This window comes from Chiloscyllium plagiosum, unplaced genomic scaffold (assembly GCF_037043375.1).
Source record: "Chiloscyllium plagiosum isolate Xiang-an unplaced genomic scaffold, Cpla_swu_hap1 HiC_scaffold_32, whole genome shotgun sequence".
NCBI lineage: Eukaryota > Metazoa > Chordata > Chondrichthyes > Orectolobiformes > Hemiscylliidae > Chiloscyllium > Chiloscyllium plagiosum.
In genome coordinates, this window is record NW_028270170.1 from 788,982 (window position 1) to 805,532 (window position 16,551).

At 46.8% G+C, this 16,551-nt stretch overlaps 1 protein-coding gene across 5 annotated transcripts in view; it reads left to right on the forward strand.

The window, feature by feature from the left end:
• The window catches only part of cntnap1 (contactin associated protein 1), a 91,855-nt gene that overhangs the window by 70,009 nt on the left and 5,295 nt on the right, over window positions 1-16,551 (forward strand). For 4 of the 5 annotated variants that reach the window (XM_087977687.1, XM_087977689.1, XM_087977690.1 and 1 more), the window contains 8 exons: window positions 1,329-1,496; window positions 2,259-2,477; window positions 3,317-3,556; window positions 12,104-12,331; window positions 12,858-12,991; window positions 13,358-13,451; window positions 14,469-14,696; window positions 16,383-16,430. In XM_087977687.1, coding sequence (XP_087833813.1) covers window positions 1,329-1,496; window positions 2,259-2,477; window positions 3,317-3,556; window positions 12,104-12,331; window positions 12,858-12,991; window positions 13,358-13,451; window positions 14,469-14,696; window positions 16,383-16,430 — 1,359 coding nt within the window. The remainder of the gene's footprint in view (window positions 1-1,328; window positions 1,497-2,258; window positions 2,478-3,316; window positions 3,557-12,103; window positions 12,332-12,857; window positions 12,992-13,357; window positions 13,452-14,468; window positions 14,697-16,382; window positions 16,431-16,551) is intronic. The other variant, XM_087977688.1, reaches the window with a different exon arrangement.

Consider the following 16,551-nt stretch of genomic DNA (forward strand, 5'->3'; position numbering starts at 1 on the left):
GTGGTGTGTGTGTGTGTGTGGGGGGAGGGTGGGTGGGGTGGGTGGTGTGTGGGTGGGGTGGGTGGTGTGTGTGTGGGGTGGGTGGTGTGTGTGTGGGGTGGGTGGTGTGTGTGTGTGGGGTGGGTGGTGTGTGTGTGTGGGGTGGGTGGTGTGTGTGTGTGGGGTGGGTGGTGTGTGTGTGTGTGTGGGGTGGGTGGTGTGTGTGTGTGTGTGTGGGGTGGGTGGTGTGTGTGTGGGGTGGGTGGTGTGTGTGTGGGGTGGGTGGTGTGTGTGTGTGGGGTGGGTGGTGTGTGTGTGTGGGGTGGGTGGTGGTGTGTGTGGGGGTGGGTGGTGTGTGTGGGTGGTGTGTGGGTGGGGTGTGTGGGTGGGGTGGGTGGTGTGTGGGTGGGGTGGGTGTGTGTGGGTGGGGTGGGTGTGTGTGGGTGGGGTGTGTGTGTGGGGGGGTGGGTGGTGTGTGTGTGGGGGGGTGGGTGGTGTGTGTGTGGGGGAGGTGGGTGGTGTGTGTGTTGGGGGGCGGTGGGTGGTGTGTGTGTGGGGGGGCGGTGGGTGGTGTGTGTGTGGGTGTGGGTGGTGTGTGTGTGGGGGGGCGGTGGGTGGTGTGTGTGTGGGTGTGGGTGGTGTGTGTGTGGGTGTGTGTGGGTGGGGTGGGTGTGTGTGGGTGGGGTGGGTGTGTGTGGGTGGGGTGTGTGTGTGGGTGGGGTGTGTGTGTGTGTGTGTGGGGTGGGTGGTGTGTGTGTGTGGGGTGGGTGGTGTGTGTGTGTGTGTGTGTGTCTGTGGGGTGGGTGGTGTGTGTGTGTGTGGGGTGGGTGGTGTGTGTGTGTGTGTGTGTGTGTGGAGTGGGTGGTGTGTGTGTGTGGGGGAGGTGGGTGGTGTGTGTGTGTGTGGGGGAGGTGGGTGGTGTGTGTGTGTGTGTGTGTGTGGGGTGTGTGTGTGTGTGTGGGGTGGGTGGTGTGTGTGTGGGGTGGGTGGTGTGTGTGTGGGGTGGGTGGTGTGTGTGTGTGTGTGTGTGGGGTGGGTGGTGTGTGTGTGTGGGGTGGGTGGTGTGTGTGTGTGTGTGTGTGTCTGTGGGGTGGGTGGTGTGTGTGTGTGTGGGGTGGGTGGTGTGTGTGTGTGTGTGTGTGGAGTGGGTGGTGTGTGTGTGGGGTGGGTGGTGTGTGTGGGGTGAGGTGTGTGTGGTTTGTGGGTGGGTGTGTGGGGTGTGAGTGATGTGTGTTTGTTGGTGTGTGTGGTTAGTGTGTGGGTGTGTTGGTGTGTGTGTGTGTGGTGTGTGTAATGTTACTGACACCGCTGTTCTCTAGTCTCACACTGAGATGTTTCGTTCTCCATAGGGGGTTCCTGGAACATGGCTTCGTTTGTTTCAGGGAATTATCTTCAATTTCCAAGCTTCAATCCCGGGCCTAGTGCTGACATCTCACTTTATTTCAAAACAACATCGTCCCATGGTGTCTTTCTGGAGAATTCCGGATACAGAAACTTCATCCGTCTGGAACTGAAATGTGAGTTATTATTTGCAATTGTAGATTGGGAAAATGAAAGAGCTTTAACAAAATTGGATTTTCGAAACAAAATACTGACCAATGAAGCAGACAGAGTGAGCTTCTCAACTCCCAAATGACCTATTTCCCATGTCTCCTTTTCCCAGAGATTTAATCAGTGTGGGACCTCTGACCACAGGGAATTGGCGTTTGTAAATTGTTCATTAAATTAGAAACTCAAATGATTGGTTAGCTGTTTAAAAAAAAGCTCAGAGGTGTAATAGCATCTCTGCATAGAAAAGAAAAATTCCCTCCCTCACCTTCCTTTTTGTTGTTGTACTGCCTCTGGATGGTAGTGTTTGTAACTTATTTTCATTTGAAACACAGGCATCAAAGGAGGAGCTAAGTTCTGAGGTGGGTCCTACGGGGGCTGGGGTGTCTTATCTCCCCTTTCAGCAAACCTAACCCTAAGCCTATCTTAGATCTAATAAAAGAGCTGTGATCTTCCCAGTGGGGTTTGGCTTCTCGTCAAAGAAAGACATCAGAAGGGAAAGATGGAAACTGGTGTTTGCGCCAAACTGTAGGTTCATAATAAAATTCTTGTAAGGCTCTGAAAATCTTTTACTATCAAGTTCAACATATGGAGATTGATCTGCTACGCTTGTGACCCTGTGATCCCCAGGGTCACCGGGGACCTCTAGAACTAAGGTTCATCATTTGACCCTCCCCTCCCCCATCTATCTCCATGTTCAGTCAGTGACCCTTTACTGTGGTGTTTTGCAGCAGAGAAGGTGGTTGCATTCTACTTTGATGTGGGTGATGGCCCAGAGGAACTACAGGTAGAGTCAGAAACCCCTCTGAATGATGACGCTTGGCACCTTCTGGAGGCAGAGATCAATGTGAAATTTGCCCGTCTACGGCTGGATGAGTCACCTTGGCGACTGAGAGAGGCGCCACCACAAAGCTATGTATCCCTAGAGCTGGACAGGCCACTGTTTGTGGGTAAGTCTCAAAATCAAATTGGGACCCAGTGCCTGCTCAGTTTTTGGCAGCTGATGATTGAATTCTATTCTGACAATTGGAATTGAAATTCTCACTGGATTGGAGTAGTGTTGGGAGGAGATTTTAATGTTCCTGAGCTGGGGAATTTCTGGATTTATGAGGGTGTGATCAGCAGTTATCTGGTGGAATATAATCTGTACCCCCATGTGAAAGCAACAAGTTGGCAAGTTTTGTTAATGAGGAGAAAGTGAAGAATGCAGATGCTGGAGATCAGAGCTGAAAAATGTGTTGCTGGAAAAGCGCAGCAGGTCAGGCAGCATCCAAGGAGCAGGAGAATCAACGTTTCGGGCATCATCCCTTCTTCAGGAATAACGTAGTCCAGAGTCCATGCAGGGTCAGTCGGTTCCGTAGACAAATGCTGAGGAAGGAGATGTGGCAGTGGTCACGAGTCTGTTTGAGGATGTGGCTGAAGAGCTTCAGGGCAGAGGAGATGACCTGGGGGGTGCTTATGCCCGAAACGTCGATTCTCCTGCTCCTTGGATGCTGCCTGACCTGCTGCGCTTTTCCAGCAACACATTTTTCAGCTAAGTTTTGTTAATGAGGCTGGTTGTGTTTGGAACCATCCTGTATTCCAAATGTTTGATCTTGCTCATTGTAATTTTATTTCTAATCTTTTTGTTACATAAGACCCTTTGGTAAGGGCTTAATTCTGAAGGCATCTTTACTTCACCTCACTACAGCCTGTTTCTGGGAGGTGGTTTGTATGTATCTCTCTCAGTCGACTTGTCCCTCACCCTCCTGTCAACTCCTACTGAGACTCTTGTTGTTTAATGTGACAGGAGCTGCCGAGTATCGGCTGAATGCATTTTTTGGCTGCCTGCGTGGTCTCCGAATGAATGGAGAAATCTTGAACCTGGAGCGGGAAGCTAACATTACAGAGGGAGTGAATGCAGGCTGTGTGGGAGAGTGCAACAGTACTGGGGTGCTGTGTCAGAACGGAGGCAAATGCATTGAGCGATATAGCACATACAGCTGTGACTGTAATTCCAGCGCCTTTGATGGGATGTACTGCCATAAAGGTACTGACTTCTAAATCAACTACATTATTCTGTATCTTTCTCTAGTTCTTTTGCTTACCTCCCTTCATTTCCCCCCCTGATTTCAAATCATCTTTGAAACCCACCCCATTCTCTCATCCCTATACCAACTAAAATAATGACGATCCAACTTGCCTTCCTCTTTGTGTAAGCTGTTCTTGTGATCAGTTTTCTATGTACTGTTCCCGCTCTTTCCAATCTCCTCTTGACAATCCTGTCAGAAACATTTGAACCCTCCATCACAAAAACTACCACTTACCAACAACCAACCGCTATCCATGGGGGTGAGCTGCCTTCTTGAACCACTGCAGCACACATGCTGTACCAACTACTCGCATTACTCTAGGTGTGACCTAACCAGGGCTTTATATAACAAAATAATGACTTTTATCCTCTTGTATTCTCAACCTGTACGTATAAGGCAATGTTGTCCTCCTCAAAGTTGAGGATAATTCTAAGTTGATAGCTATTTGAAAATTTTGAAGTGATACGTTGTGGATCCAAGTTGATGTAATTAATACATTGTAACCTCTCCAAAGCTGCTCGATGCTTTTATGGACTTTGGAATTTTCTGATTTTGGAACAAAGTTAAATGCCTAACAACAAGTGTATGAGGACTCAGCAAGATGGCTGTGACTCTGTAGAATTGCTGTGGACAGCTCTGCCTAACAGCCAAGGCATCCCTGGCCAACTTATGTGGTGGAATTATTAGTTTAAAATCTTACAGAACATATATTTGTTAATATTTGGGAGCGGGAACATGCCAAAGGGAAAAGGAGCAAGCAAACAGCAACAGGAAGGACACTCCCCTGCAGCAGCAGGCATACCAGAGACAGCAGCAACAGCAGCCTCTCCTGAACCCCCGGGGGACCTGACAGACTCTCGGGAATTTGCTGCGGCGATGGAGGGACGTACCTTGAAAGTTGGGGCTGCGATTGAGGAGATCTGTGGGGAGATTCGTGCCCAGGTCTAACCTATCGTATTCATGCTGTAGAAGCATGAGCTGAAGATGCAGGGCCTCGGGGAGAGGCTGGAGGAGGTGGAGGGTTGAACTAAGGCCTCAGAAGCTGCAATGGAGTCCTCAACCAGTCGGATCCAGGTGCTGGAGCGAGAGGTGTGGATCTTGTGAGACCATATCGACAACCTTGAAAATGAAAATGGGAGGATAAATCTCCGAATTGTCAGGATCCCTAAAGGAAGGTGAGCAGCCAGTCAGCTTCTTTGAAAACTGGCTGCCGAAGTTTTTGGGCCTTCACATCGAGTCCAGCAGGCTGCAGATTGAAAGGGCTTATCAGGTTACAGTGCACAGGTCAGGGCTAGTGCAGCCCCCCCGCTTGGTCCTAGTGTACTTCCACTCATATAAGGACAAGCAAAAAGTGATAGGAGCTTCTAGATTACTGGGAAATGATCCACAGGCACTGCTGTACAAGGGGTAAAAAATCATGTTTTTCCAGGATTTCTCGGTAGCTGTAATTTGAAAGAGGAAATCCTTCGATGAAGTTAAAAAGACGCTGAGGAACCTGGGCATCCAGTACTCCATGAGATACCCCGCAGTGCTCCGTTTCAGCCACGATGACTCAGTTTATACATTTGACTCAGTGGATAAAGCTAAAAACTTTGTGGACACTTTAAAATAGATGGATTGGCCTGAAGAATACGGTTAATGTTTGTTCTCTTGTCTATCTTTCCCCATTTTTTCTCTTTTTTTTTATTCCTTTTTTTCTCCCTAACAATTTCCTTTTTGGAAAGGGGGGAACAGACCTTGGAATAAGTTGTTCCTTTTTTTTTTAATAACTGGATTTTCTGATGGGAAATTTTGTGAATGTTCTTTTGCATTTTGTTTGTTCGGTTTCTCTTTTAGTCACAAGTCAGGGTGACCTGAAGCCAGGGATGGGTGGAGTGCTCATCCTGACTTTGTCTTTTTTCTGTTGATTTAAGGATCATCTTCTTGTTTTTTTCTGGTCTTAGGCTGGGACACATTCTGGGTTTGAAGGAGTTGTGAAGGAGGGGATGTTTAGGGTGAGTGCCCTCTATAGGCAAGGGAAGAGTCTTCCATTCAAGGTTTTATAGTTGGTTTCCTTTGTAATTTCTTGGTAGTAATAGTTTATAGTTATGATAGAGTAGTTTCTGAATATATAGTTTTTCAATTCTATGAGCCTTTATTTACTTATGTTCAGTACTTTGTAAGCAGGGTTCTCCCTCCGAGGGGTTCAAGGGTCTCTGAAAGGGGTTATGGCTAAGTGTCTTATTGAATGGTGCACCTGGAACATTAAGGGAAGTCATTCACCTGTTAAAAGGAAAGAAGTGATTTTTAGCCTTAAGAGGGAGAGGGTCGATATCACTTTGTTGCAGGAAACCCATCTTGATGATGGGGAATACCCGAAATTACAACGGGGGGGTTATGACCGGGTATTCTTCTCATCCTTTACTACTAAAAGTAGGGGAGTGGTGGTACTTATCCAGAAACTCTTCCGTTCACATTATTAGAGCAGGTGAAAGATGAGCAGGGACGGTTTGTGATATTTAAAGCCCTGATACATGGGGAGGAATATGGCATTTTAAATGACTATTGTCCTCCGGTGCATCCCCTCAAATTTTTGATTAGTGCTTTCTTTAAGCTGAGTGCTTTTGGAACACGGCACATTATTATAGGGGGATGATTTTAATTGTCTTTTGGATCCGACAATGGACAGGATGCCTCTGCTCCCAACTATTTCTTCACAGGCAAAGCAGGTGGTATGCGAGGAATTGGGGCTGGTGGATATTTGGAGATGTCTTCACCCTACCGGCAGGGAGCTTTTTTTCAAACCCACATAAATGTAACACGAGGATTGACCTCTTTCTGGCTCCCTTGGCCCTCCTGGATTTGATTATGGGTTGTAAAATTGGGAATATAGCTATCTCTGATCATATTTGGAGGTTAAGGCCAAGAGTGAGGGGCTGGGTTTGAGGCACTGGCGTTTGGACCCTTTTCTCATAGAGTCATAGAGATGTACAACATGGAAACAGACCCTTCGGTCCAACCTGTCCATGCCGACCAGATATCCCAACACAATCTAGTCCCACCTGCCAGCACCCGGCCCATATCCCTCCAAACCCTTCCTATTCATATACCCATACAAATGCCTCGTAAATGTTGCAATTGTACCAGCCTTCACCACATCCTCTGGCAGCTCATTCCATACATGTACCACCCTCTGTGTGAAAAAGTTGCCCCTTAGATCTCTTTTATATCTTTCCCCTCTCACCCTAAACCTATGCCCTCTAGTTCTGGACTCCCCGACCCTAGGGAAAAGACTTCGTCTATTTATCCTATCCATGCCCCTTATAATTTTGTAAACCTCTATAAGGTCACTTTCAGCCTCTGACGCTCCAGGGAAAACAGCCCCAGCCTGTTCAGCCTCTCCCTGTAGCTCAAATCCTCCAACCCTGGCAATATCCTTGTAAATCTTTTCTGAACCCTTTCAAGTTTCACAACATCTTTCTGATAGGAAGGAGACCAGATTTGCACTCCAAGGTCTCTTTGTTCAGCAACACTTCCTAGGACCTTACCATTAAGTGTATAAGTCCTGCTAAGATTTGCTTTCCCAAAATGCAGCACCTCGCATTTATCTGAATTAAACTCCATCTGCCACTTCTCAGCCCATTGGCCCATCTGGTCCAGATCCTGTTGTAATCTGAGGTAACCCTGTTCGTTGTCCACTACACCTTCAATTTTGGTGTCATCTGCAAACTTACTAACTGTACCTCTTATGCTCGCATCTAAATCATTTATGTATATGACAAAAAGTAGAGGACCCAGCACTGATCCTTGTGGCACTCCACTGGTCACAGGCCTCCAGTCTGAAAAACAACCCTCCACCACTACCCTCTGTCTTCTACCTTTGAGCCAGTTCTGTATCCAAATGGCTAGTTTTCCCTGTGTTCCATGAGATCTAACCTTGCTAATCAGTCTCTCACAGGGAACCTTGTCGAACGCCTTACTGAAGTCCATATAGATCACATCTACCGCTCTGCCCTCATCAATCTTCTTTGTTACTTCAAAAAAGTCAATCAAGTTTGTGAGACATGATTTCCTTAAGGATTTCAAATTTGTGGAATACTTTTTGAAGGAGTTTCAGGAATTCTTGACTATCAACTCAGGCATGGCTAGTAGTCCATCCATGCTATGGGAGACTGCCAAGGCCTTTGCTAGGGGATTAGCTATTTCTTATTTGGCTAACTGGAAACGACAGAAGGAGGAACAGCAGCGTCTACTTGAGACACGGTTTGAAGCCACCGAGGCGGCACATTTTGCGCGGCCTTTGGTGACTAAGCTGCAGCTGATTACGGCCCTTCGGGCTGCCTTGAATTCAATACTGACACAAAACGCAAAGAAAGAACTTGCTTTTGCTAGAAAAAGGCTGTTCGAATATGGGGATAGGCCAGGGAAGTATTTAGCATACCTGACGAGGAAAAAGCGTGCTCCCCAATCCATTACTGCAATCAGAGACAGCGCCGGGTCCTTACATATGATGCTAAAAAGATTAATGAGGCTTTTTGGAGCTTTTACTCTGAATTGTATTGGTCTGAAGGTTGCGAGGACAGGAGGGCTAAAATGGAGCCCTTTTTTGAGAACCTGGACCTCCCAGGGGTAACCTTGGAACAGGCCTCTCTCCTTAATGCCCCCTTGACAGTTCAGGAAATACAGGAGGCAGCTGGGCAACTTCAGAGTGGGAAAGTGCCTGGCCCTGATGGTCTCCCGGGTGAGTTTTATAAGGAGTTTATAGGGATTCTGTCAGGGCCCATGTTGGAGATGTACAATCACTGCTATGTGCATGAATGCCTACCACCATCTTTGAGAGAAGCTAATATTTCCTTAATTCTTAAGAAGGGGAAGGTTCCTGAGGATTGTGCCTCATACAGGCCCATCTCTCTATTAAATTCAGATTTCAAGATTCTGTCCAAGATCCTGGTGCTGAGATTGGGAAAGGTGTTGCTCCATATTGTTAAAGAGGACCGTATAGGCTTTAGAAGGGGCCATAGGTCCTCTAATAATATTAGAAGGTTGTTGAATGTGGTCCAAGTTTGTCAGCAACGATCAATTCAGGGGTTGGTGATTTCCTTAGATGCAGAGAAAGCATTTGACCGGGTGGAATGGCCATATCTTTTTTATGTCTTAGAACAGTTTGGGTTGGGTGGAGTCTTTGCTAGGTGGGTGGAGGTTTTATATCACCACCCTCTGGCTGTGGTCATCACCAACGGGGTGAAGTCTGGGAATTTTTAGGATTAGTAGGGGTAGTCGGCAAGGCTGCCCCCTCTCACTTGTTGTTTATGTTGGTGATAGAGTCGCTGGCAGAAACCATTCGTCAGAACGTCCACATAACCGCTCCGGAAGTGGGATCGAGGGCACACAAGATTACACTGTATGCGGACGATGTCCTTCTGTTTTATCGAACCTGATGACTTCTGTACCCCATTTGATACAATCTATCAATTCATTTAGGGCTATTTCAGTATATAAAATTAACTTTGCAAAATCGGAGGCTATGTCTTTGGAGAATCTTAAGGATGTGCCAGAAGTTGAAGGTGGCCCTAAGTTCCCTTTTAAGTGGTCACGGGCAGGGTTCTGATACCTAGGCATTTTTATTACCCCCAAATTTGATCTGTTATTTCGGACTAACTTTGCTCACTTGCTCGACAATATTAGGCAAGATCTCCAGAGATGGGAGGTTCTTCCAATTTCATGGCTGGTCCGAATATCTCTTATTAAGATGAATGTTCTTCCTCGTTTGCTTTATCCCATGCATATGCTACCTATAATGTTTCCCAGGTCAACGCTGAGGAAGCTTATGGGTGGTTTGGTTACTTTGTCTGGCATCGTGGGTGGCCCCTCATCAAACTTACTAAATTGTAATTGCCTCAAGGAGGGGGAGGAGTTGATTTCCCAGACATCAGGAGGTATCAGTTGAGTTCCCTGCTGTCCTTTGTCTGTGAGTGGGTAGGTAACGATCCAAACTCAATATGGCTGGATATTGAGGCCTCCCAAACAAAGTGCCCTCTTATTAACAAGTTGTTCATGGATAAGATGAGGACAGTTATGGACCCCTGCCAGAGCCCCATTGTCATTAGTACAGTCAAAGCATGGAGGGCGATGCGTCAGAGTGAGGGTTGTTTATCCAAGATTTCGCCACTTACACCTATAGTTGGCATGCCAGGGTTCCGACCAAGGATGATGGACTCAGGGTTCAAACTGTGGGCAGCGAGAGGAGTTTCTAGTTTGGGAGACTTGTTTGAGGGGGAGGTTATGATGTCTTTTGAGCAACTGAGCTGCAAATACGGGTTACCCAGCAGAGATCTTTTCCGTTTTCTTTCAGGTTAGGGATTTCATCCAGAAGAAGACTATGCTTCTCACTAAGCCCTATAAGCCCGATACAGAGGGGTTGTTGCTATGTTCCGCAAGCACCCTTTCAGTTAGTGCCCTCTATCGCCTGCTGGATGGCAGGGCCTAGCAGGATATTAACTGGTTATGTGAGGTCTGGGAGCAAGAGCTAGGAGTGGAGATCTCTTCTGAAACATGGGAGAACATATGGGAGAATCTGTAAAAGGAATTGCATTACGCAGTTAAAAGTTCTACACAGGGCTCATCTGGCACCAGATTGTCTGGCGAAGTTTAAAAAAGGGGCCCAAATGTAAAATAAGTGTAGGTACTGTTACCCATTGCTTCTGGACATGCCACAGGCTCCATGTTTATTGGAGCGCTGTGGCAGGAGAGATAGGGAGGGTATTGAGGACTGAAGTCAAAGTAGACCCGATTTCTCTCTTAGGTCTACCGAATTTACATCTTTAGACGGGCATAGGAAGAAACTATTTAATGTTCTTGCATACTGTGCACGAAAGAATATTCTGATGAATTGGGTGTCTGAGAACCTACCGGGCTTGCTGGGGTGGCAGAAATTAATTATGGAGCACATGCCCTTGGACATCTTTACAAACATGGTACATCACACAACAGACCATTTTTATAAGACATGGCAGCCCTACTTGAGTTATTTGAATATACATTTGTCAACTGTCCTAACTAAGGCGTTTGTCTAACCAGGTTGGTAGGTTTGTCAAGTCCTGGGCCCTGGAGGGGTCTCCTGCGTTAATACGGGTATATATACAATGCTCCTGTTCCTTTGTTTGGGAGCTTTGTGCCGATCATAGCTGTTCTGTATTTTGTGGTTTTTTATTTGTTTTTTTTTTTGCTTTTTTTTTGGTGTTACTCTGCACAGCGTTAGGGTTTGTTTTATATTATAGGGTAGGTTAGTAGTTTATTGTAATTTGTGGGGTTTTTTTGTTTTTATTATACTGATATTTGGTATTGATTGTAATTTTCAAATATTTTATATGTTTGTAAAGTTTTAAAAAATTGCAAATAAATATATTTACAAAGAAACCAAGTGTGTGATTCAAATATAAATAAAATCTGAGAAATGACCAGCATTATAAAACAGTAATAAAAATAGTTTTATTTATCTAAATATTCTATCATCCATATTTCCAAAGTAATGAGTATGTGTGTGTACATAAGTTAGTGTGGACAAATATGCATATGTGTATGTTTGTCTAAGTATGTATGAGTGTGTGTACCTGCAGGTGTGTACACGTCTGTGCATGTGTGCATTAGTCTGCATGTATGAATGAGTGTGTGTGTATGTATACATTTGTGTGTGTGCTTGTGTGAAGGGGACATAGGCTGATAACTGAGTCTGAAACATAACTCTGACCGAGTTTTGAGAAGATTTGTAGCTCAGATTGAGGTTCTGGATGTAGGTTTGCTTGTTGAGCTGGAAGGTTTATTACCAGACGTTTCATCACCCTACTAGATAACATCTTCAGTGGGCCTCAGGCGAAGCGTTGCTGATAATTCCTGCCTTCTATTTATATGTTTGGGTTTCTTTGGGTTGGTGATGTCATTTCCTGTGGTGATGTCATTTCCTGTTGTGAAGTCACTTCCTGGAGGTAGGTGGAGTCTAACACATCGAGAAAGCAGGAATTATCAGCAGTGCATCACCTGAGGCCCACTGAAGATGTTACCTATTAGGGTGACGAAACGTCTGGAAATGAACCTTCCGGCTCAGCGAGCAAACCTACATCCAATATCTTTGACCATTTTCAAAAACATCTTCAAACCATCCCTCTGATGTAGCCTCTTGCATCTCTGTCCCCTGTCATGTGTGGATAGATTCAAGGCACTTGCACTTGATAAAGGCTGTCTGGGGCATCTCTGGAGATCTCTCATCAAGAACCATTCAGGCTATAACATGAAATGTCGCAAAACAGTCCCAGGACTGCATGTGCATGAAAATAAATCACTGGACAGATCAATTTTAGAGATGCGGCTTTTAAAAGTTTCAGTATATATTTTTTAAAAAGCAGTAGTCCTATTAGCAAACGTTGGGAATGAAAAGCTAATTCCTTAATGTTTATTGAATTATAAACAGAGAATCGTGTGAAAATGCCGACTGTTCTTCCTGGTATTGACTGTGATGTGTCTGTTTCCAGTTATTGGTGGGTATTTTGAACCAGGAACCTATGTTCGTTACGGTTTCCAAACACCGTTCACAGCAGCAGCAGGAGCATTTGCAAATATGATGGTTCCACTCAGTCACAGTTTTAACTCAACCAGTGAGGAAATTATCTTCAGTTTCAAGACATCACAGACACCAAGTGTCCTCATGTACATTAGCTCCTTCTCCAGAGATTATCTTGCTGTGATCATCAAACATGATGGTAAGTGAACACCTAAAAGAAATGCATGGTTAGTATAACTATATTCATTGGTTGATGAAGCTCGATATGCGTATTGACACTAATATTAACACTCAGACAGATTAAAATGCCTGTCATGAATAATTCTGTCATGTCTGACTTTCTCTGCTGTTTCTGTAAATGTGAAGGGAAACCAGTGAGAGTGAAAAGATGACCAATCAGACATGCCTGTATTTTCAATATCCCTGACAGTTAAAGTACGCTGGTTTCTGCTACCATTTCCTCCTATCAATACAATTGGAAATAATTAAAAGCAGTTCAGTTACATGATTGTGTACTCTCTCTGTCAGCACCCTCCCCTCCCTGGGATCCCCTCCAGCCAGCGGGATCCCCTTCGCCCATCCCAAGGATCCCTCTGCTCCTGAGCTCTGCTGATTAGAGTGTTCTGGATTTCAGCTCTTGCCATTGGGTCAACATCTTGTGTCGGCTGCTGAATGATTATGTTGGACCATCTTTACGATTAGTCTCTTGCCTCTGTCCCTGACAGGGAGCTTGGTGCTTCGGTACCAGCTCGGCTCCTTCCCCAACCCATACACCAGGATCCTGGTCAAGGACAATGTGGCTGACGACAAAGCTCATTGGGTCAACATCACCCGGCGAGACCGGGACATCTACACACAGGTACCACTCACAATATAACCAGACAGCTAATGGCACATTGTTGTGTACCCCCTCCCTCTGACACTGCCCCCCCGACACTCCCCTCCTCCTCCTCCATTCAACACTCCCCCTCCTCCCCAACACCACCCATCCCCTCCAACATTCCTCAACCCACCCAATACTCCTCGCCTCTGACACTCCACTGCCCTCAACACTCTTTCCCCCTATGCCTCCACAAAATTATCCCCTCCCCTCCCCCTGACATCCCACCTTCCCCTATTCTGCTCCATAGGTGCCACCAGCAGTCGCTGGCTCCGTACAGCCTCTAACAGTCCATGAGGAGCAAGGCTTTATGTTTAACGGTGTCCAATTCTGATTTTCCCTCAGGTGGATGACCGTCCGATTGTCCGCGACAAGATTTCTCTCTGGGGCGATAAGAATTTTGATTCGCCGAGGTCCCTCTTCCTGGGTCGAGTGATGGGTGAGGCTCTCGTTTTCTGAACCTTCTCTGTTCATCCTGATCTCATTGGACCTTGACTCAGCCATATCTTTCCTTCCAGCTGCCCAGCATGTTACACTTTAAAAGATGTACATTTTTCAAATTTTTACAGTTTATTATTGTGTAAAAGTGTACATTATTCTTATTTGATAACATGGCCCTCAATAAATCTCAACTGCACTGTTGGAGGGTCAGTTTTGAGGGAGCGCCGCACTGTCGGAGGGTCAGTGCTGAGGGTGCGCTGCACTGTCGGAGGGTCAGTGCTGAGGGAGCACCACGCTGTTGGAGGGTCAGTGCTGAGGGAGTGCTGCACTGTCGGAGGGTCAGTGCTGAGGGAGTGCTGCACTGTCGGAGGGTCAGTGCTGAGGGAGCACTGCGCTGTTGGAGGGTCAGTGCTGAGGGTGCGCCGCACTGTTGGAGGGTCACTGCTGAGGGTGTGCCGCGCTGTTGGAGGGTCAGTGCTGAGGGAGCACCGCACTGTTGGAGGGTCAGTGCTGAGGGAGCGTTGCAATATCGGAAGGTCAATGCTGAGGGAGTGCTGCACTGGCGCAAGGTCAGTGCTGAGGGTCAGGTCATGTGCGAAAGTGTTTTCTTAATTTCACTCCTAAAAGGTAGGCTCTAATTTTTAGATTATGCCTCAGCTTCTTGACTCCAATATGGTTCCCTTAAGAAATTATCCCCTGGCCTTGTAAATTCTAGAAAGACCAGGAGTATATTGCCTCCTCCCTCGAGAAGCTGTTTTGACAACTGATCACAATCAGAATTGTGTTTAATTCCTTGTTTGTGTAATCAAGTCAAATTTGGTAATTGTTGAAAACAGTCTGAATTCTACAATAGACCATGACCTGGGATCCAATGTGATAGCCACCTTTTGGAAGAGAAGTTGATTGCTTCATTTATTTCCCTTTGAAGAGAAGAATAAGTTTGAATGTGATCTGAGAATGAAAATCAGCCCTTGCTGTCTATGCTAATCTCTCTTATTTCACTGATTTCCTACAGAGATAGGTGTTCTGGACCCTGAGATCCAGCGGTTTAACAGTCCAGGTTTCACTGGGTGCTTGGCTGGAGTCAACTTCAATGGAATTGCCCCATTAAAGGCAGCCCTGAGAACAAACACCAATCAGACTGTGGAGGTTTTGGGGGAGTTGGTGGAATCAAACTGTGGGGCTGTCCCCATAATTCTATCGTCAGTCCTTCTGGATGAAGATCCTTGGGCTCCGCAGCCAGGTACAGAAGCACCATCACAATCTTAATGTTCCTTTTTTAGATGCATCAAGAGCCATCATTTCATCAGCTTTTTAATGTAGCAACGGCTGATCTGGATTTTTACACTTAACACTGGGCTAGGGCTTAGCAGGGAATGTGACAGCGGATAGGGGTATGGGTGGAGCGTGGATTGGAGGAAGCGGGGGGGAAAACAATGACTGCAGATGCTGGAAACCAGATTCTGGATCAGTGGTGCTGGAAGAGCACAGAAATTCAGGCAGTATTTTGCCTGTCCTCGGATGCTGCCTGAATTGCTGTGCTCTTCCAGCACCACTGATCCGGAAGCGGGGGGAAGGCAGGTGGAGAGAAGGAGTGAAGGCGGAGAGACAGGGTAAGGGGAAAGAGGGGGCGAGCGGGTGAGTTATTGGGTGGGGAAGACAGGGCAGGCAGGAGGAGGGTAAGTGGAGGGGGACAGGCAGGGAGAGTGGGAAAAGAGGGGAAGAGAGTAGGTAGGGAAAGGGGGAGTAGGGGGGAAAGGATGAGTGGGAGAGAGGGAAGGCAGTGGAAGTGGGTAAAATAGGGGAGAGAGAGAGATGGCAGGCAAGGAGATTATCGCGGAGGGAGTCGGGAGTAAGTGAGAGTATAGGGATGGGAAGAGAATGGAGGGAGGGGGAGAGGTGTGTGGGGGAAGGTAGGCAGTGTGTAGGGGGGAGGGGGAGTGAGTGGGTAATGGGAAGAGAGCAGGGGAGAGTGTTGAGGGAGTGTGGGGAAGTGAGGCTAATAGATTAGAGCTGAGGGTGGGGGAGGTGGTTAGAGGTATGGGGATACAGGTAGGGTACAGGAGTGGGATGAGTGAGGTGACGTTGGCTAACATTTGAAGGTAAGGAACAAGTGGAATCTTAGGGGAGTTGATGGCCTCAAGATCCAGCTAACATTCTGGGGACCCAGGTTCAAATCCTGTCGTGGCAAATGGTGGAATTTAAATTCAATAAATATGTGAACAAAATGATTAATGATGACCATGAAATTGTTGTCAATTGCCAGGAAAAACCTGGTTCAGTAATGCCCTTTAAGGGGGGACATCTGCCATCCTTATTTGGCCTGGCCAATATGTGACTCCATACCAAAAGTGACGTGGATGGGCAATAAATGCTGGCTTAGCCTGCAAAGACCACAGCCTCAGAGATAATTCCTGGCTGTCAGTGTTTGGACTTTAAGCTTCTAGAAGAATAACCTCCTTCTCCACCCTTCCTGTGCCATCTTTTCCCTGCCCCATTCACTTCCTCCTCCTCCTCTTCCCCCCCCCCCCCTGAATATCCTTCAGTCCCTTCATTCTGGTTCTATCAACTCCGCCTTTCCCATCCCTCTTCCCCTTCCCCATCTCCTCCCCCTGCCCCTCACTCCACTCCCTCTGCACCTCACAACTCCCCTTCTGGCCTCACTCCCCTCTCCTCCTGCCCTTCACTTCCCTCTCCTCCTGCCTATCACTCCCCTCCTGCCTCTCGCTCCCCTTCCCTGCCCCTCTCCCTCCACCCCTTGCTGCTCTCCTCCCCATCTGCCTGCCCCTTTCTTCCACCCCTTGTCTGTCTAGTTGCCCCTTGCCCCCTCACCCCCTGTTGTTGACTGATTGATGGTATGTTGGGGAGTATGGAATAGTGCAGCCTGACTCCCAATGTAGGAATATTACCCAAAAGTTTTGCTTTTCAGGCACTCCACTATTTGGATACGATTACCTGACTGGAGCTATCATTGGAGGTGAGTACTGATCTGGCTGGGTCCCTGTTATTATGAGATTAGATTAGATTAGATTAGATTTTTTTTTAGATTAGATTAGATTACATTACATTACATTACAGTGTGGAAACAGGCCCTTCGG